Raw genomic sequence first — 22183 nt, 5'->3', positions numbered from 1 at the left:
GAACCGTCCAGGAGCCGCTGGCAGGTTCTGAATGTTTCTCAATCCAAGACGTTATCCGGTTTGTTATCCTGCTGCAACATTTATTCAGCCGGTTTGGAACGAGAAACATTTACGACAGAAATCCAAATCCCAGTAAATAACCAGCAGGAAAACCGAACAGGTTTCCTCAAACTGAAAACGGAAGAAAATTTTATTTTACATTAAAATCGGAAGAAATTCACCAACTGATTCAGTATAAAATTAACCTTCAAACGACGGTTTGGGGGATTTATAATTCATAGATCAAATAAATAAACTGTCAAAAGAACCTAAATGAAGAGAAATTAGGTGGTTTTAAGCTCCGGGATGAGTCATCAGCACACACACACACACACACACACACACACACACACACACACCAACAACAACACACAGATCATGTGACCAGAAGGGCGATGAGGTAATGCTTTAAGTCATCCATCAGCAGCTTAGATTCCAATTACCTGCTTAATAAGGAGGTGACAGAAAACGTCATGCAGTTTGTCATCACACCAGCAGGTAACACACACACACACACACACACACCTGTCAGCAGAATAAAAACCTTTATTAATTTCAATTTAATGTCAAAATATATTCAGAAAAATATTACACACATAATAAAAATGATAAACAAATCCTCAGTGAAAATGAATTAAACGAAATAATAAAAAATAAATATATAATTTACACGATATTATTAAATAAAATTCAAATGACACAAACTGTAAAAATCAAAAAGGTCAAAACACAAAATATTTTAAAGTATAAAAAAAGAAATAGAATTATAAATATAATAAAATGCTTTTAATGTATATAACAATAAGAATATATTTAACGTATATAAATAATATTAAAAGATTATTCTAGGTAAATACAATAATAATAATAATAATAGTTAAATTATTCCAGCAAACAGTACAAACAGACAATAATGAATTTGAAATGTTCTAATTGTTCCTGCTGTTACTGATCTGGAACCTCCTTATATTTATTGGATTGAGGAGCAGAACTTCCACTGAGAGCAGCAGAACCTGAAAGGAACCATGATGGTGCAGCGTGAAGCCAGAGCGGTGCTGTGAAAGAAGAGAGCAGCTTCCCACACAGTTAGTGATGAACTTCCATCAGAGCTCGGCTCCTCAGGAAAATCCATCAAAGCTGGAGCTTCTCCGTCTGAGGCTTCAGGAAGTGGAGCAGGAACGCGGACGGATCCAGCGCCTGAGGCTGGTACGTCCCATCCTTTAATTTTCTCTGTTATTCCGACTCTGAGCCGTTATTAAAATGAATCTACAGCCGAGGTCGCAGAGAGAATCCTTCAGATGGATCACATGAGCAGCTCAGACAAAGGCTAATTACAACACGTCCATATTTCTGCTGAGATGAGACATAAAAACGTCCTCCAGGCGTTTTACTGAGGAAGGCCGAGGTTCTGGGAGACGTTGCTACTGCTGATCAGACGTTTCTGCTCTGCCTTCAGCAGGAGGACAGGAAGCAGGAAGTTTATTAAACATGAATCATGGACCTTCAGAACTGAGCTGCTTTGTGATGTCACAGGTAAGCAGGCTGCTGCGAGCTGATTGGTGGAGGCAGTAATTGAGGTAAATCAGATGAGACGGAGATGGCTGGTCGGTGTGCTGAAGAATAACTGTGGTGCTTCACAGGGAGGTTCAGGAAAAACCAGAACTAACTGAGCGTGACGGGAAGCTGAGTCCAAAGAGGAGGAAGAGGAGCGGGCCTCTGGGTTCTGGTATTCCTGATCCCAGAGAAACCGAACCGATGACTGCAGAAACCTGTTTGCTGTGTTCATATAAAATCAGAACCATGGGAACAGAACCTTTAAAGGAAGCTTTAGACAGACAGAACCCTTTAAATTTATACTGAATGTCTCCTTCACAGAGAACTCCTCCATGTTCTACAGAATCCGTTGGAAAACTGCCACATTCCAGGTTTTCCTGACGTGTTCTGCATCCCGTCCAGTACCGGTCCCACCATACCATCCTATGAAAGATGATTTTTGTGGTTTTCCTCCTCTATTTTTTTCAGCTTTTCTTTCTTTAACTCCAGAATTTTTCGTACAATATTCATATTGCCTCCATGCGAAACGTTAAAGTGTCCAGGAATGAAGGTGTTCAGGGCCCGGACCTGTGTTTACCCCAGGGGCCCAGGTCTTCCTAGCTCCGGCCCTGTAGCTTAAACTGTCCAATGAGGTGAGAGCTCTGGCAACACGAACATGGATGCAGACGGGAGTTTAAAGTAAAATAAAAATGAGCTGAAAACTGTGAAGATGAAACCAGTAAGTGTCTTTGTTCTCAGCAGACATGAAATTAACTGCTGCTCATAATCATTTCCTCAGCTTCTCCTCAGTCCAACAATCATCATCATCATCATGTCCCCTCCCCGTTTCTCACTTTATTACCGTCTCTGCAGCAGATTATCTCTCATCCTTCATCTCTGCACCTCCTTCTGGAGTTTTTCTTTCCTCTTTAAACCTTTATTTCAGGTTTTATCTTTTTGGTTCTGAATGTTTGGATTTAGTGTTTTATTCCCAGAGACTGAGGAGCTTCTGCCAGGTGACGTGAAGCACACAGAGCCATCAGACTGCACCTAGAGCAGGACTCTGATCAGATGCACTCCATGCTCCTAGGCCTCACCTCCTTTCATCTCGGAGGATGAAAAGAGGCGATATCTGTGCAGAGAAACAGCAGCGGGGATGAGGAGGAGGCTGCAGAGGGGATGATGAAGGAGCAGAGAGAAGCTTCTGATAGACAGGAAGATCTGAGCTGTTAGAGGACAAAGAGATGGAGACGTCTGTAGGTGGACAGGTGAGTGTCAGGAGATAAAACTCTGACCTTTCTGCAGACCGTTAGAAAGCAGCCAGTCTCATTTTAATGGTGTGAAGACAGAAAAGTCAGTTTGAAACTAAACATTAAAACAGAAACAGTTTATCTTCAGACTGGAGGTTCTGTCAAGGCTCGGTTCCCTCCATCACTCACAGCTGACAGCAGAAAAGGTCCAAAATGAGACAGAAGATCCAGGCAGGATGCAGTCAGAGGTGGAAGGAAAAAACAGTTCGGACTGATGTTTGTGTTTCTGATCCAAGGTGGAGAACCAACACAGAGTAATGGTTCCTCTCTGATGTAAAACAGTCACTGCAGAACCAGCTTCTCTCTAAGATCAACCAGAGCGATGGGTCCAGACCAGCTTCCATCAACCTTCTTCTAACCTATTTGATGTCTAATCATGGAGGGAAACGGTTCTCTCCAACACAACTATGCAGCTCCTCCAAAGCTGTTCCCAGAAATAAACCCTGGAGGGAGGTCTGGGTCTGCCTCAGGGTCTACTTCCTGAAAGATGTGTGAAGAAAACCTCCATATGGAGACATCTCCAACAACTTCAACTTACTCCTTGACCTGGGCTCATTTAAGCTGCTGGGATTCTGGATCTGGTTCTTTTAGTTAGGACCTCAGAGGTGACCATGTATCCATCTCCTGCTCCATCCTGCCATCACTCAGAAACAGGACATCTGAAAGCTTCTAACCCTCTGATTCCGAGGCAGCATTCCAGGTTTTCCTGGATGAGCATCAGAACCTCTGACCTAGAGACTCTGACTTTAGACCAGCTCCGGTTGGCTGTAGAGAAACATGGACACCCTTCGACCTAGAAGAATATTGCTGAACTGATTAATTAGGATCTCAATAAATTAAAGATTAATTGGGACGTTATTTGTAAGCTAACCTACACACACGTTGTGTGTACATGATGTTCTGTTTTTAACAGAAACATGGTTACATGAATTTAATGAAGCTCCCATTCTGATAGAGGCGACGCCTCCAAACTACTATTTTCTTTGTGAGAGCAGACAGCAAAGAAAAGATGGAGGGGGGGTGTTTTCCTCCAGGCCCTAAAAACAGCAATTATCAAACCTCTATAGAAAAAGAGCAACTTGGACAAGCTGCTACTACAGAACTACAGGCCTATATCAAACCTCCTCTTCATCAGTAAGATTATTGAAAAATCTGTGTTTCAACAGTTAAACAACTTCCTAACAACGACCAACTACTTCGATGTCTTCTAGTCAGGCTTCCTGCTCACCACAGTACAGAGACTGCTCTTGTCAAGGTGTTCAATGACATCCGTATAAATGCAGACTGTGGAAGAACCACAGTACTGGTATTATTGGACCTTAGTGCAGCATTCGACACTGTTGATCATTTTATTAGAGCGCCTGGAAAACTGGGTCGGCCTTTCTGGTCCAGCACTCAACTGGTTTAAATCCTACTTGAAGGACAGGGACTTTTTTGTGTCAGTAGGTAACTTTACATCAGAGACACAGAAACCACATGTGGCGTTCCCCAAGGGTCCAAGAGTCCCTACACTGGTTCCCTGTAGCTCAGAGAATAGACTTTAAAATACTTCTGTTAGTCTATAAATCACTGAATGGCTTAGCACCAAAATACATTACAGACTTGTTGTCAGTGTATCAACCACCCAGACCTCTCAGGTCTTCTGGGTCAAATCTACTCTGCAGAACCAGAACCAGAACCAAACATGGAGAAGCAGCTTTTAGTTCTTATGCTCCACTAATCTGGAATAAACTGCCAGAAAACGGTAACAGCGCCAAAACCCTAAGTTGCTTTAAATCAAGATAAAAAACGTATTTGTTTAGAGTGGCCTTTGACTGGGCCATTTAGGCATGATTAGTTGTGTTTTCAGTCCAATTTTCCTTTCATTTTTTTGTCCATCATTCTATTCTCTTTATTTTATTTGACTTTTTTTAAATTACCTCTGTTGTTAGATTTTATCATTTGATTTGTTTTTCTGTGTCTGTATCTGTGTTCATTTTCTTTGTAATTGTATGTACAGCTCTTTGAGTGTCTCGTTGCTGAAAGGCACTATTTAAATAAACTTACCTTACCTGGACAACATTGTTGGTACCGCTCGGTTCATGAAAGAAAAACCCACATTGGTCAGAGAAATAACTTGAATCTGACAAAGGTAACAATGAATAAAAATTGCTTTTCAAACATGCTTCAACAGAATTGTTTTAAAGAATAAATAAAAAATGATGGTACCTTAACTTAATATTTAGTTGCAGAACCTTTTGAGGCAATCAAACGATTTCTATAACTGGAGGAAAACTGATGACAAAACAAAGAGACGATAATACGAACGGTAACAAAAGAGCCCAGAAAAACGTCTAAAGAGGTTAAAGGTGAACTTCAAGCTCAAGGAACATCAGTGTCAGATCGTACCATCCAACGTTGTTTGAGGCAAAGTGGACTTAATGGGAGGCGACCAAGGAGACCATTGTTGAAAACAATCATAAAAAAGACAGACTGGAATTTACCAAACTACATGTTGACAAGCAACAAAGCTTCTAGAAGAATGTCCTACGGACAGATGAGACAAAAACTGAACTTTTTGACAAGACACATCAGCTCTATGTTCACAGACAGAGAAATGAAGCATATGAAGAGAAGAACACGGGCCCTACTGTGAAACATGGAGGAGGTTCTGTTATGTTCTGGGGCTGCTTTGCTGCATCTGTCACAGGAATAATGAAATCTCAAGACTATCAAGGGATTCTAGAGAGAAATGTGCTGCCCAGTGTCAGAAAGCTTGGTCTCAGTCGCAGGTCATGGGTCTTTCAACAGGATAATGACCCAAACACACAACTAAAAACACCAAGAATGTCTAAGAGGAAAACATTGGACTATTCTGAAGTGACCTTCGATGACCCCTGACCTAAATCCTATTGAGCATCTTTGGAAGGAGCTGAAACATGCCGTCTGGAAAAGGCTCCCTTCAAACCTGAGACAACTGGAGCAGTTTGCTCATGAGGAGTGGACCAGAATACCTGCTGAGAGGTGCAGAAGTCTCATTGACAGTTATAGGAATCATTTGATTGCCTCAAAAGGTTCTGCAACTAAATATTAAGTTAAGGTACCATCATGTTTGTCCAGGCCTGTTTCATGAGTTTATTTTTTATAATAATTCAATTGAAACATGTTTGAAAATTAATGTCTGACTTTCATTTGTTCATTTTCATAGAATTTGTATTCATTATTACATTTGTTAGATTCAAGTTGTTTCTGTGGGTTTTTCTTTCATGAACTGAGGGGCACCAACAACTTTGTCCACATGTGTAGCTTGATAGCAGCAGCCCTGCAGGCGGTGATGATAACTAACCACCTTTACTCCAAACAGACCGACCCAGATTCAGTCAAACATCAACAGCAAATGCTTTAATCCTGCCGCTCTGTCAGCATTCAGCTCAGATTCAGAGCAGAGGAACCTTTAAGTCCACAAACAGGTTCTGTATCTCCGACATGTTCCAATTCAACTCAGCACACTGTGTTCCCAATACCATTCCCAGGTCAGTTATCCAAGCTCCTCCAGGACTGCAGACAGAGGAGATAAAGTAAAGGAGGGCTTTCCCAGCTCATTAGCATGATGGGTGTAAGCTACTGAACATCATCATCATACAGATGTTTCCTGTGCAAAAATAACTGTTCATTTACCTGAACAACATGTTTACAGGTCAGAAGAACCACAGCAGTTTGTGTGTGTGTGTTTCAACATGTTCTGCTTTATTAAAGCAATTTCACCACCTTGTTGGACGTCCTACCTGAGGCTGCGGGAGCGCGGTCTCATGGCGGGGGAGCGGCGGCCCTCCTCGTCCGTAATGCTCTCAGAGCTGAAGTGTTTGGTGAGGAAGTGCAGCTCGTCTGGGGTGGGCTGGAAGGGCAGCTGGTGGAGCTTCTCCTGAGATGAACAGGAGGACTGTGAGAGGAGGAGCACAGAGGGAGCACAGATTACAACCTAGCAGCTACAGCAGGACGGGGAGGAGAGGAGGTTCTGACGGAGCTACAGATCAGGGTCCGAGTTTGTTTCAGGGTTTAAAAACCACAGAAGAAGTCAGGGAAATGTGAAGAATGCATGTGTGCAACATTTCATTTGCTTCCATTGACCAGGTCCTTCATTCCGGACTGAAACCCATCCAAAACCAGCAGGAAAAGGGAAAACGTGAGAAAATCAGGGAACTGATTAAGAATAAACCTCCTTAAAGAAACATGAGAAGGGATCTGGAAACTCCTCCCTCTACAGAGACAATATCAGAGGGGTCTGGAAGACCATTTCAAAATGGAAAAGAACCTGAAGAAAACCACGAAGACCCCGCTGAATCCATGGAGCATGAATATCCGATATCCGCGGTTCTGGACTTTAAACTCCTGGGCCTCCTTATTTGCAAAGAAGAGAGGATACAGAACCAGACCATGAAGAAGTCTGGGTCATTCTGGGTTCACCTGGTCAAGTTCTGTGCATCAGCTGACTGAACCATGTGCACCTTTCAATGCTGAGCAGGTTATAAAGGAGATCATAGATCTTCAGGTTTTAGGAGAAGGACTTTTAAGATATGATGCTTTTAAGGGTTCTGGAAGGAATAGGAAATGGGTCAGGTTTTGAAGGAGGCATCTTTCATTTAATAAAACTGATCTGGTCTTTACCGGGTTCCGAAACTGTGTGAATTAACCTTAAGAGAACAAAAAAAAAAAAACCCACAGCAGGTTCTACCTTCCTATTATTTATTAAACAAAGAAGGAACCTTTTCACTAGAAGAGCTGCGGGTCAAACACTCCACCAGCTTCTAGAACCTCCTTTAGTAGCTTGTAGAACCTCCTATAGCAACTTCTAGAACCTCCTTTAGTAGCTTGTAGAACCTCCTATAGCAGCTTCTAGAACCTCCTTTAGCAGCTTCTAGAACCTCTTTTAGCAACTTCTAGAACCTCCTTTAGCAACTTCTAGAACCTCCTTTAGCAGCTTCTAGAACCTCCTTTAGCAGCTTCTAGAACCTCCTTTAGCAGCTTCTAGAACCTCCTTTAGTAGCTTGTAGAACCTCCTATAGCAGCTTCTAGAACCTCCTTTAGTAGCTTGTAGAACCTCCTATAGCAACTTCTAGAACCTCCTTTAGCAGCTTCTAGAACCTCCTTTAGCAACTTCTAGAACCTCCTTTAGCAACTTCTAGAACCTCCTTTAGCAACTTCTAGAACCTCCTTTAGCAGCGTCTAGAACCTCCTTTAGCAACTTCTAGAACCTCCATTAGCAACTTCTAGAACCTCCTTTAGCAACTTCTAAAACCTCCTTTAGCAACTTCTACAACCTCCTTTAGCAGCTTCTAGAACCTCTTTTAGCAACTTCTAGAACCTCCTTTAGCAACTTCTAGAACCTCCTTTAGCAGCTTCTAGAACCTCTTTTAGCAACTTCTAGAACCTCCTTTAGCAGCTTCTAGAACCTCCTTTAGCAGTTTCTAGAACCTCCTTAGCAACTTCTAAAACCTCCTTTAGCAACTTCTAGAACCTCCTTTAGCAGTTTCTAGAACCTCCTTAGCAACTTCTAAAACCTCCTTTAGCAACTTCTAGAACCTCCTTTAGCAGCTTCTAGAACCTCCTTTAGCAACTTCTAGAACCTCCTTTAGCAACTTCTAGAACCTCCTTTAGCAGCTTCTAGAACCTCCTTTAGCAGCTTCTAGAACCTCCTTTAGCAGCTTCTAGAACCTCCTTTAGCAGCTTCTAGAACCTCCTTAGCAACTTCTAAAACCTCCTTTAGCAGCTTCTAGAACCTCCTTTAGCAGCTTCTAGAACCTCCTTTAGCAACTTCTAGAACCTCCTTTAGCAGCTTCTAGAACCTCCTTTAGCAACTTCTAGAACCTCCTTTAGCAGCTTCTAGAACCTCCTTTAGCAACTTCTAGAACCTCCTTTAGCAACTTCTAGAACCTCCTTTAGCAACTTCTAAAACCTCCTTTAGCAACTTCTACAACCTCCTTTAGCAGCTTCTAGAACCTCTTTTAGCAACTTCTAGAACCTCCTTTAGCAGCTTCTAGAACCTCCTTTAGCAGCTTCTAGAACCTCCTTTAGCAACTTCTACAACCTCCTTTAGCAGATTCTAAAACCTCCTTTAGCAACTTCTAGAACCTCCTTTAGCAACTTCTACAACCTCCTTTAGCAGATTCTAAAACCTCCTTTAGCAACTTCTAGAACCTCCTTTAGCAACTTCTACAACCTCCTTTAGCAGATTCTAAAACCTCCTTTAGCAACTTCTAGAACCACCTTTAGCAACTTCTAGAACCTCCTTTAGCAACTTCTAGAACCTCCTTTAGCAACTTCTATAACCTCCTTTAGCAGCTTCTAGAACCACCTTTAGCAACTTCTAGAACCTCCTTTAGCAGCATGTAGAACATCCTTTAGCAACTTCTAGAACCTCCTTTAGCAACTTCTAGAACCTCCTTTAGCAGCTTCTAGAACCACCTTTAGCAGCTTCTAGAACCACCTTTAGCAACTTCTAGAACCTCCTTTAGCAACTTCTAGAACCTCCTTTAGCAGCTTCTAGAACCACCTTTAGCAACTTCTAGAACCTCCTTTAGCAGCATGTAGAACATCCTTTAGCAACTTCTAGAACCTCCTTTAGCAACTTCTAGAACCTCCTTTAGCAGCTTCTAGAACCACCTTTAGCAGCTTCTAGAACCTCCTTTAGCAACTTCTAGAACCTCCTTTAGCAGCTTCTAGAACCTCCTTTAGCAGCATGTAGAACATCCTTTAGCAACTTCTAGAACCACCTTTAGCAACTTCTAGAACCTCCTTTAGCAACTTGTAGAACCTCCTTTAGCAGCATGTAGAACCTCCTTTACCAACTTCTAGGACCTCCTTTAGCAGCTTCTAGAACCTCCTTTAGCAGCTTCTAGAACCTCCTTTAGCAGCATGTAGAACCTCCTTTAGCAACTTCTAGAACCTCCTTTAGCAGCTTCTAGAACCACCTTTAGCAACTTCTAGAACCTCCTTTAGCAACTTCTAGAACCTCCTTTAGCAGCATGTAGAACCTCCTTTAGCAACTTCTAGAACCTCCTTTAGCAGCTTCTAGAACCTCCTTTAGCAACTTCTAGAACCTCCTTTAGCAACTTCTAGAACCTCCTAGATGAACGATGAAGGGAGACAGAACCTCCTCTTCCATCGCTTTGGAGAACATTTGGTCCAACTGTTCTTTCCAACATTGCTTCAGTTCACCGAGGTTCCAGCTCAGCTCTCTGAAGGTCCAGACACGCAGAGGCTAAGGTCTGGACTTTGACTGGGCCACTGTAACATCTCTATTTTCTTTTTCAACCCTTCTGTTGTAGATCCAGTTTGGACCAAGCTTCAGCTGTTGGAAAGATGGACTCACATTTGACTCAAGAATATTTTGGTCTACAGAGGAGATCCTGGTCCACTCAGTGACTGCAAGGTGCCCAGGTCAAACATCTGTTCAGAGGACACTGTCCCAGAAGTCTTGTCCTTCATCCAGATGTAGCTCCATAAGCCAGGTCCTGGTGCCATCTTGTTTTTAGAGAGAAGAGGCTTTCTCCTTCAACTCTTCTAAACACCCATGCCGGTTCAGTGTCATGACCTGTAACCTTTAACCTGCTAACCGAGGCCTGTAGACACAGACCTGGAAGCTGCCAGAACTCTGTTATAGAGATGTTCACCTTGATGAGGACCAGTTGGTAGCATCCTATTCACAGTGGGGGAGTACTTAGTTTTTCCTTCACAGCTTTTCCATTTTTGCTTCTTGTTTGTTAAATAATTACAGAGCAGAATCTGTTGTGTTTTTACACTTGAGGTTAGAATGAAATAATTTCAGAACCAGAAAAATATTTTTATTATTGCCTGATACGTTAAACCCTACAAATGAAATGGGGTGTACTTTCTTTTTGCCATGTCTGTGTATAAATAAATAAAAAGCAGCGTTAAAGAACAGGAGATACTTACGGAGACAGTAGAGCTGGGGGTGTTGGTGCCGTACCCAGAGGAGGGCAGCGAGGCCAGAGACCAGCGTCGGCCATCAGTCCTGGAAGCAACATTTCAACCAATCAGGATCCGTCAAGAAAACGTTCAAAGAAACAAGATGAGGCACCGCAACATTTGTTTAAAGGAGAGTTAAAGGTGCAGCGAAACTTTCACTAAGCCTCTGCAGACAAGGAGCATGAAGTTCATCCAGTCCTCACCTACAGAACCGCTGGATTTCACATTTTCAAACATGGTTCTGTTTGACTGGTTAATGTAAACCAGCTGATCTGCTCACAGTCATCAAACCCTCCACAAGGACTGAAAGGAGACCAGACACCACGTGTTCCCGGCACCGGAGAACAGACAGGCTGGTTTCACAGGTTCTGTAGAAGCAGTGAAGGAACTTCTTGTTCCCAGAAACCGTTCTGTTCAGATGAAGCTGCAGGTCTGACAAAGAATCCAGATCCTGTCAACCCAATCAGGTTGTTCTGATCCGGATACGTGTATGTTTGAGTAAAAACTGTGGCCTCCACACCAGAGGAGCCACGGGAACACGAATCTGAAGCTGCAGATTTAATATCAAACTAAAACAAGAGAAACTGGCTTCAAATTTGGAAAGAATGTTTGAAGATGTTTTAATCTGCTCCTAAAACCTGACCTGAGTGAGCTTCATCTCAGAAGAGAGCCAGAAACAGGCAAAATGTGGACGTTAAAAACAAATAGAGAGCTGAGGACTGGGTGAAATAAAAGTATTAATCACATTTAACTGGGAGACAGGTTTTCAGCTGAGAAAGACAAAAATCCCCCCGCAAGATGAACGTGGGTCACAGACCCCTGTAACCTCTTAAAGGCTTTCTGAAGCTCTCTCAGATCCTCTCAGATGTGCTCATTCACAGCTGAACTGTAAGTTTCATGTGTGTGTTGTTGATGAAGGTGAGCACGCTCAGCCATGCAGGGAGGGAGGGAGGCGGCAGTGAGAGGGAGGGAAAGGTGTGAGGATTGTTACCTGTCGGCTCTGTGTCCGTGGCTGTGAGGAAAACAAGACAAGGTTTGGTTTTATCCAACTGCCTGCAGCTCTCTCATATTATTCACCACAACTCCTCAGACACTGAGCTCACAGAGTTTACAGCTGAAGCCTCCTGGATCAGGATTTAGTATCCTGATCCGCCGAAATGTTTTCCTGCTGAAATCAGAATCAACTATATGATGAAAAAATTCAAAATAAACTAAATAAATCTTATTCTCAGGTTTCTTTCCTGTCAATCCTGTCTGTCATATGAAGCGCCACCACATGGTGTCACTGTTGTCCCAGAAACGAGCAGCAGAGGTCAGCAGCAGGACAGTGATGGATTTCCAATTTAAATCAGCAGTAACACTCGCTCCCACTGCTGCACCTCCACAAAAGGTTTGACAGGTTGTCATGGAAATACCGGGGGGTTTCCATAGAAACACAATCATATTTATGCAGAAAGTTGATCTTAACTTTAGAAATTTGGATCAGGACTGGATCAGAGCTGGGAGATAAGAGTTTATTAATCTTGGTCTGAGTGAAGCATCAATATCTGTAGCTCAGCTTCAGCTTGACTTCTCCCAGACTCCGACAGTGAAGCTGCTCGTCCATCTGGGCTCCATACATCACTTTATGGGCTTCAGATTTCATGTAAACATCAGCTAACATGTGTGACCACCCCTGCAGTGAGCTAAACCGGGTCTGATCCGATGGTTTTGTAACAACTTGCAGGTTAGCATGAAGAGCTCACCTCCGAGCAGGAACGAAGGAGAAATGTGCAGCTGTGTTGGGGGAGAAGTTGCGAGGGCTGTCCAGTGGGCTGGTGCCTGAAAAACAAACCAAAATGAGTCAGACTGAAACTGTGCTTCAGTTGAAGTTTATTCATCTTCGTGGTTCTTGGACTTTTCTCCTGAAGCAGCGTTCTGTGCAGGTTTGGATGCTGTTCTGCTTCTGTCCGTGGTTCTGAAAGCTCTTCCTTCCTGGGCAGAAAGGGGTTAAACCCACCAGATTTCCCCCTGCAGGTGTTGTGTTGTTAAAATGTTACAGATTAGTATCTGCATGAAGTCCTGCACCTAATGCCACATTGTTGCTGCTACAGAGTAACAATTTAATACAGCGGTGAGATGCGATTATTAATTAGAGGGTTTTGTTTTAACTAATTGTGATAAATCACTTTTTTATGAAATGCCAATATATGACACAATAAACAACATTTTTAATACGCAAACATACATAGAAAGATAAACTCTACTATGAGTTGCATTCCTCTCCTCACAGTATTTCTATGTGGAAAGATGAAAAAAAAGAAATTTTATTTGGAAATTAAATTCATTTATTACATAAAAAAAAAAAATAATCAAGCTTTTTCTTAAAGGCTGCAAACTGGGATCAAACTGATTTTTTATAACGGATCCATCTCTTCAGATTTATCCGATATCTGTGCATTTAGATATTGGATGTAAAGGCTTCATGCATGTCCTCTTTTTTATTTTATGTTCTCTGACTTATGAGCCTCAAAGAGGTCGTTCACTTCAGACCCGTTTCTGCCGTCCATCAGCGCCAGTGACCCAGAAAGGTTTTATTAGTAACCTGAAACCAGTAAACAAACATCAGGCAAACTCTGACTTTTTAATACCAGAAATCTAAAACTAAATTTGAATAACTGCATTATCTTCAATCCAAAGCGGTGTTATTTAGGTTATATATTTGCAGGAAGAGTAATTATAGTAACACACTTTTAGACTCTTTTTTTTAGACTCTTAATAGAGTTTGAAACTAGATTGACTGTGACCTACTTTTGCAAAACCCAAGAACTATTCCTGCATACGAGACGCATACTAATGTAATATCTGCTTTGTGCTTCAGTGACGCTCTCCCTCCAGGGAAGGTGAGGCTCAGATAAGAAAATGCAGCAATAATTGGGGAGGAGGTGAAACAAGAAGGAAGCTTTGAATATCTTTAGATATCAGTTTGTTTCAGCCTCTGACTGTCATTCTTTATACCCTTTATTTCAGAGTCAGATTTGTTTATCAGACGCCAGAGCCCCTGCAGAGCTGCCCATCATCCTCTGACCTTTTCCCAGTAACAACCTGCTGGAAACCAGCAGGAGAGCAGGAAGCTTAGTGGCAGAGAAGCAAAACAAAGAGAAAAATAACTGAATGTACAGAAAACTAAGTGAACAATCTTTGAAATATGATGTTTTATTTACCAGAAACAAATGAAAATCACCTGGTTTTAAATGGCTCTTAAAATTAGATAAATGAGATAATCTATCAGAACATTTATGGAAGATTAATCCACCAAAAGGAAATACAAAACTAGTGATAAAATAAACCTGTTTTTGCTGCTTCCACAGGAACACGAAGAAACGATCAGGCAGGTGGTCATCATCTGTGTCAGGACCTCTATGAATGCAGGAGTGTGTTTGTTAATCTTAGTTTCACCTCTCATCCAACAGGTTTCTTCAGTTCTGAACATGGTTGGAAGCAACATCTCCCCATGTTTGGGGCGATGAGTCAGGGGTGCAGAGTAGGTGTTTAAAAAATTAAACCTGAGACCACCTCCTCCGTTTACTGTTGGTTCTTTATGGAAGAGGAAAAGTAGGTCCAATGACCCACACGTCCTAATGGCCCTATTAGTGACCTTCACAGCCCTATAAGTGTGACTGTTTTGAGCCTGTTACGTCTAACCATGTCCAGAAATGAAGAAGCTTGTGGGATGAAAGGTGACATGTCTTTAAGAAATGAGTAGAAGTTGAACACCTCTGGATGACTGAGAATCTCCTCGCTCTGGAACAGATACACAATGGTAAGTTGGATCAGGAATGACCAGTGCTTATGGTTATGAGCAGGGGTGAAAGTAGTTTTAAATTCTTGCCGGTACTTAGGGGCGGAGCTAGAGGGGGGGTATCAATATTTTACTTTACTGTAGGCTGTCTGTATAAGGCAGAAATTAGGATATCTTGACAATGTAGAAATATACACACACATATATATATATATATATATATATATATTTCAAATGTTAAAGAACTTGTATGAAACAACGATAAACCATTTTCATCAACTTTTCTTCAGTTTCCGTCTTTTCTTTTGAACAGAGAAGTTATTGTTCTCTGCTTTTTGGTCAAAATCTCCCAGTCCATTAAATCAAACGCACCGATCTCCTTGACAACCGTTCTGTTTCGGAGGTAAGCGCGCATGCGCTCTCGTGTAGTGTATAAAATCTCTGGTCATAAGCGGTGTTTTCGAGCTGTACTGTATTGTTGTAATTCAGGAAAATAACATGAAACACAACTAGTTTCTCTCCCTGTTCTTTTAACTGGGGTATTTAGCATCGAGCAGACAGACATTAAACGTAGCGGTGCTCGTTTTAAACGCTGGCCGTTCATAAAAACCTCGAGCTCCGAGAGGAGAGAAGCAAAGCAAGAACATTGAGGTTCCAGCAAAGCAGAACAGTTCAGAAACTATCTGGAATGAGGGGAAAATAACTTTATTTATAAACAGATTAAGTCGTGTTGTAGACTACCTATTGGTAGCGGATCTGATCTTCTTTGTGTGCTCGTGAATTCTTGCAGACATAACTGGTTCTGGATGACGGCTTCATAGCAGACAGCCGTTCTTCCCTCTTCCCGGTACTGTGTACCGGACCGTACCGGCTCACTTTCACCCCTGGTTATGAGGGCATTTACAACTGATCTTAGGTCCATTGTTAGAAACCAAGATTATGCCCCAGAAAAAAAAACATCTCAGACAGCAGCCAATTGTCCCATGAGTGGACGTCCCAGCAGGTTCAGTGAGTCAGAGAGTGAAGCTCAGACTCTGTAGGCCTCAGTTTGCAGGTTAAGGTTAAAGTTCATGTCAGGGCAGTTAGAAACAGGATCAGCGAGTTACAACTGAATGAAGGTCAAAACATCTGGAACAAAGTTGTTTGGACACATGAGACCAAAGGAGATGATTGGTGATAATGCTCAGATTCAGCATAAACACCTCAAACCAACTGTGAAGCACAGGGTGGAGGACTGACCCATATCATTCACCCAGCCGACCAAGAACAATCTGTCTGACAGCTGAAGCTTGGTCCAAACTGGGTCTTAAACAGAACAATCATCCTAAACAGCAGCAGATCCACAACAGAATGACGCTGAAAATGAATCAAGAGGTTACAATGACCTAGTCAAAGTCCAGACCGAACGTTTATTGAAATATGGTGGTGGGACCTTCTAAGAGCTGAGCAGAAACAAAGGTCTACGGACTTGAGTGAACTGGATGGACCAGAACCCCTCCACATGAAGTCATACAGATGATGAGTATCTGTGTGACTGAAGCCATGATGGGATCTGTGATTACTGCCAGGGTGAGAGAGAAGCAAGGAGCTTCAATCTCCTGTGGTTCCAGTGAATGGCTTTCCAGCTCACCTTCCAGGATGAAGAGCTCCCTGCTGTAGTCCAGGTTTCTGTGAGGATCTCATCAGAACCGGGACGAGCTCCAGATGAAAACAGGACAAATGTTCAGTGTGTGTTTTCTGGTGTGAGTAACAGCCTCATTAATTAGAGATATTTTAATTAGCAGCGTTTGCTTCCCCGACGAGGTGAAGGACACAAAGTGACACGACTGTTAAGCTGACTGTGGGACAAATGGCAGCGTTACCACGGCAACACAGCATCTCAGAGGATGCAGAGAGGAGAAGATGGAGAGTATTACTGATACAAAACCAGAGAGAAACAACAACACAGTTCCTGCTGATCGCATTTTTGCTCAGATCTATTAATGTTCAAACAAGAACATATAAAAGAAGCTTATAATAGAAAATCTATTTTCAGGTCAGGAAAATTGATGTTTCTAACTGATGGTCCAACCCCTCTTCATCCCCTCAGAACAAATGTTCCTCCCTGCTGGTTTTGTTGTGAAAGGGACCTCATTTCTACCAACAAACTCAACATTTATTTTTAATCGAAGTGTGTTTTCACACCAGGAAAGTCCTTTGGTCCGCTTGTTTGGTCCGGACCAAAAGCGAACTTTATTTTTTTCATTTGGTGCGGTTTGTTTTCACATTGTACTTTTTTCAAGTGAACTATAACTTGTAAACAAAGCCACGCGGGTGACGATCATTGTTCCCATTGGACAGAAATGACGGGGGCGGGACAGAACACAGACCCGGAAATGGAGGAAAACATCTGTATTCGAGCTGCGTTCAGCTCCTCTGTTCTGCATATTTATGCCGTTATTACAGCTGCAATATTATTGTGAGGCTGAAGAGCAGCTCATTTAACACAGACATTGAGACGTTCCATTTATAATGTTGGAACCCTGTTGGAGAACGCGTGCTGAACACCGACGTTCTCTACGTGCTGAACACCGACGTTCTCTACGTGCTGAACACCGACGTTCTCTACGTGCTGAACGCCGACGTTCCCTACGTGCTGAACACCGACGTTCCCTACGTGCTGAACACCGACGTTACGTTCCCTACGTGCTGAACGCCGACGTTCTCTACGTGCTGAACGCCGACGTTCCCTACGTGCTGAACACCGACGTTACGTTCCCTACGTGCTGAACACCGACGTTCTCTACGTGCTGAACGCCGACGTTCTCTACGTGCTGAACACCGACGTTCCCTACGTGCTGAACACCGACGTTACGTTCCCTACGTGCTGAACGCCGACGTTCTCTACGTGCTGAACGCCGACGTTCCCTACGTGCTGAACACCGACGTTACGTTCCCTACGTGCTGAACGCCGACGTTCTCTACGTGCTGAACGCCGACGTTCTCTACGGGCTGAACGCCGACGTTCTCTACGGGCTGAACGCCGACGTTCTCTACGTGCTGAACGCCGACGTTCTCTACGTGCTGAACGCCGACGTTCTCTACGGGCTGAACGCCGACGTTCTCTACGTGCTGAACTCCGACGTTCTCTACGTGCTGAACACCGACGTTACGTTCCCTACGTGCTGAACACCGACGTTCCCTACGTGCTGAACACCGACGTTCTCTACGTGCTGAACACCGACGTTCCCTACGTGCTGAACACCGACGTTCTCTACGTGCTCAACACCGACGTTCTCTACGTGCTGAATGCCGACGTTCTCTACGTGCAACAAGCCAGTAGCGTTGCTAAGCAACACACTGCTTATCAGGTAGGATTACCTTTCAACACACATCTTTGCTACCGGCTACGGTGGCTTTTTAGGTCCAAAGAGACGTACGCTTTTTGTAGTTGGTTCGGATCGGGGCCGGTTTGTATTCAGACCACAAGCGCCAGAGTCCGTTTGGAAGCGGACCGAGACCACCTCAAAAAGTTGGTCTCGGTCCGGTTGTTTGGTCCGGACCAGGGTTCGCTAGAGTGTATTCACACCGGCACAAAAGGTCCGGACCAAGGGGGGAAACGAACTCTGGTCCGTTTAAAGTGGACCAAAAGTGGCAAGGTGAATACACCCTAAAGGTCGTTTGTCTTTACCATCCAGCAGGGGGCGCATCAGTCAGCAATCATGTTTTAATCTTTGTCTTTTTTCTTCTTAAACATACGATAAATTATTTAATCTAAAAAACAACCCTGGAGGGTTGCGATGTGTATTTGTAATGGATAAAAAACTACATTAACGTAGTACAGTTGGTACTTTCATGAGCAGAAACAAAGAACCTGCTGAGCCCTGGTTGCCGTGGTGATTTCCACCAGGCACTGCATTAAAAACTGTGAGCATATAGAAAAGATTCTGACCCACACGGGTCAGAACCTTCTGGTGGCCTTACATGTTCAATTTTATGCAAGTGTTTTAAACAGAAGATCTGAGAGGTTAAACAGAACCTTCAGGTCCAGTTTGGGAAGAAAACATCTGCCTTCTGCACTGATTTGTCTTCAGCAGCAGGAGACATAATGGCTTAAAGGAGACAAAGAACCAGGTTTAGATGTATAAACTGTACCTGTGGAGATAAAAATGTGGATGTTTTCACACCTGAGGTGTTTGGTCCATTTAAATCGAACTCTATATATATATATATATACACACACACACACATATATAGAGATTGATAGATATTTGTGTTTCACCGATGACGTGATCCGTTGTCACCTCTCTGTCAAATATAACTGAGGATATAAATGTATATTTTTCCATTTTCACATCCATCCTGCAGCTCTTCTCTCGTCTTTGTTAAACTCCTTCTCCTTCATCTCTCCATCTATCCTCCTGCTACCATCCATCATCATCATCGCTACATTTCTGTCCATCTGCAGGATGGAGGAGGTTGGATTTCTGTGCTTGTCTTTTATGCTGTCAGCCGCGTTCAACAAAAACTCAGTAAACGCAGGTTTCATATGCTGCCACACACACACACACACACACTGAATACAACACTGAGTGTGTGTTTGGTGAGAAGCTGCTGACAGGCCCCATGACAGCGTTTCCTCAGAGGTTTTTGAAGAACATTTTAGTGCAGCTGAAATCTGTTTTAGAAACATATTTCCACATCCTAAAGCTGGCCGACACCTTCAGCTTAAAGCTGAAACCATGAAACGTTGGAACAGAGTAAAGCTGCTGTGGGATAGTTCATCTCTTGAATAAATGATTCTCAGTCATTTAATAAACTGCACTTAAATAACCACAAACATCTGAACACGTTCCTTGCTCCTGTTCCAGTCATTTTGTATTTAATACCATCTGTGTCTCAGACAGTTCTGGGCAATAAAATTATTTCAAAGATTTACTGAGAAACAGAAAATATCAATAAGAACGATAAAATAGGCTTAAAAATTCCTAAAGACAGATAATACATGTGGCCTAACACATGTCAGAGTTTTCACATAAAGAGATTGCAGACTTTACGTGCATTACTTCCTAAACTTTAAACAGTACGCTAATGGGATTTATACATCAATTTATTCTAGTTGAGAAGGTTTTCATTATTAATCTATAAAATCCTACAATTCTTCAGCAAATTCAGTGTTTAAGACAATTTCTGAACATAAATCTCATGAGTTTTTATTAATGTTGAATTACCTGTTTTCCTTTGTTCTTTAGAAACAGAAACTTGTCTTTTAATTTCAAACTATTTCACCAAGGATCTGAATTAGTCTAAATGTTTCACTGCAACACCTCCCCCTGCTGGTGAAATACACACCTGTCAGGTACAGGTGATTGCTGGGTGTAAAAACTTGTATCTTGTGTTGAATCGCACCCTGTGTCTTGTTTTTACTTTCCACTGTTATCTTTTTCTCACCAGCCCATAAATAAAGACTGGGAGCCTCATTCTGTGTAGTTGCACTGCAGAGTGTTGCTACCTCTTACTGCAGAAAGATAACAGAGACTCTGTGTCGTTCCTCTGAGTTTGACTAATTAATACCTAACATTAAATTGGTCCTTTGAGCCGGAGAATTGAACTAACCTAGGCTTCTATCTTTGCAGTGACCGAAGGATCCCTGGGAACCGCTGACGCCGAGGAAGCGCCACCGTGCAGCCACGCCTAGGCTTGGTGGCTGAAAGCCCCGCGTGTGAATTATTGCTTCGCTCGACGCCGGGTGACTCTGGGGGTCTGGAGAGTCACCTAGAAGTCAGCTCAGAGGTGAGACATTTTGTTTAATATTAAAGAAAGATTATGACAAGTCGCTGGTAGTGTCTCGCCGTAAGGAGACAACAATTGGGAAGCTATTATTCCAGCGGAAAGGAATAGCGATAAATTAGGTAGTATTCCGCCGTAAGGGAATGAAACTAAGTGTTGAGAAATAGTAGAGCTCATAAAATCAACCAGGTTAACCTAAAACAACTGTGGGGTAATTAAAATACTAACTGTGTGACTGTGTTGTGTGTGTTTGGAGGACTAAGCATTTACAAAGAATCATAGCAAGACTCTGCTGGTCCTGTGTTTTCTTTTGCCCGGACAGAAAGACGTACTTTGGTGATTTATGGGAGGAACAGGACGGGTTTCATCCCTGAAAATTAACAACGCTGTGGACTAGTCGCAGTAGAAGGCCGTGTTAATGTCCTCTCCTTAAATCTCATGTCAGTGAACTTCTATTCGGGACATTTATAGTTTGAAGAAAAATAACGAAGAACAATGGGGAAGGGACAGAGCAAAAGCTCTGATTTAGAAGGAGATGTAAAGTTTATGGAGAACTATGTAGAAGGAGCAGGTATGATCTGTCATAGAGGAATAAAAGACATGGGTTCTTAGGTAAATTAGATACTAAAGACATCTTGAAGCTACAGGGAGATTTAAAATTAGAAATCATACAAACTAAGAGCCCAGATAGGAAGGAACAAAGAAAAATCGAGTACAAGCTCTCCGAAAAATGGTTGGAACAAAGCTGAGGGACATGAAACGACAAGAAAAGGGAAAGAAAAGACAGGAGAAGATGGCCGCTGCTGTTCTAATACGCTCTGATGAGGAAACAATTGTGCGTAGGCGGCCAGAACCACAACTACCCGCTGATCACCAACAAGCAGCTGCAGCAGCTGCAGCACCACAAAATAAAAAAGTAAATGAACCAGTTGTAATCCCCAAAGCCCCCACTGGGGACCAGAAAAGCAGAAATGATTCCTTCAAACCAGAAGAAAAAACGGCCTCTAGTTGGCTGTCCCCACAATGAGCCCTGTCTAGTTGGTGGAACACAGGGGTGCAAACTAGGAGCCAAAATAATAAAGGAAAGGTTAAAGGGGCACCTTTGTACCCAACTGACCAGCTAGGGGCCCACGGAAAAATATTCCATCCCTCTGGAGAAAATCTAGCTGAAAATGCATTTCCCATGGTTGAAGTAGCAAATCCAAACCCCGGTACTGCGGATAATCCACAGCCACCAACTATTTTAGTATATAGGCCATGGACCCAGGAAGACAGATCAGCTGCCCTGAAGGGTATCCCACCAATACAGGAAGGTGTAGAAGAGTTCTTAGCAGCTATTACTGAACTAAGAGGGAGTTTTCATCTTAATGGCAGAGAGATGCTCCAGTGCTTCACTCAGTTATTCAGCCACCGATGGTGCAGGATAGTAGGCGACTATACAGGATGTGATGCCGTGGGTCAACCATTGGAACAGTGTTCACCAGCACTGCAGGATGCCTTAAACCCACTTTTTGAAAGAATTCGAGGAGTTTATAGACAGGTTATGGTAGGTTATGGTAGGTTATGGTAAAATCTCACAATGTAAACAGAAAGATGAGGAAGACCCACAAGATGTTCTGGATAGAATGAGACGAGTATTCAGAGCAAACTCTGCTACAGCGTTTGATGAGACAGAGAATGGAGCATATCAGCAACAGTTAAAAAGAGCACTCCTACAAGGACTAAAACCTGAACTCCAGAGGTACAGAGATAAACACTGGGTCCACCAAAATACCGGAAACATTAC

The 22183-nt window shown here is 42.8% G+C and overlaps 1 protein-coding gene across 1 annotated transcript in view; it reads right to left on the bottom strand.

The window, feature by feature from the left end:
• Window positions 1–22183, bottom strand: part of mast2 (microtubule associated serine/threonine kinase 2) — a 139678-nt gene that overhangs the window by 25519 nt on the left and 91976 nt on the right. The window contains exons 6-9 of the mRNA XM_047374758.1: window positions 12593–12668; window positions 11839–11859; window positions 10815–10893; window positions 6647–6801 (exon numbers count right to left, since the gene is read on the bottom strand). Coding sequence (XP_047230714.1) covers window positions 6647–6801; window positions 10815–10893; window positions 11839–11859; window positions 12593–12668 — 331 coding nt within the window. The remainder of the gene's footprint in view (window positions 1–6646; window positions 6802–10814; window positions 10894–11838; window positions 11860–12592; window positions 12669–22183) is intronic.

The sequence above is a fragment of the Girardinichthys multiradiatus genome, chromosome 9, assembly GCF_021462225.1.
Source record: "Girardinichthys multiradiatus isolate DD_20200921_A chromosome 9, DD_fGirMul_XY1, whole genome shotgun sequence".
Taxonomy (NCBI): domain Eukaryota; kingdom Metazoa; phylum Chordata; class Actinopteri; order Cyprinodontiformes; family Goodeidae; genus Girardinichthys; species Girardinichthys multiradiatus.
The sequence above is the reverse complement of the archived record's forward strand: the minus strand, read 5'-3'. Positions and strand labels throughout refer to the sequence as shown.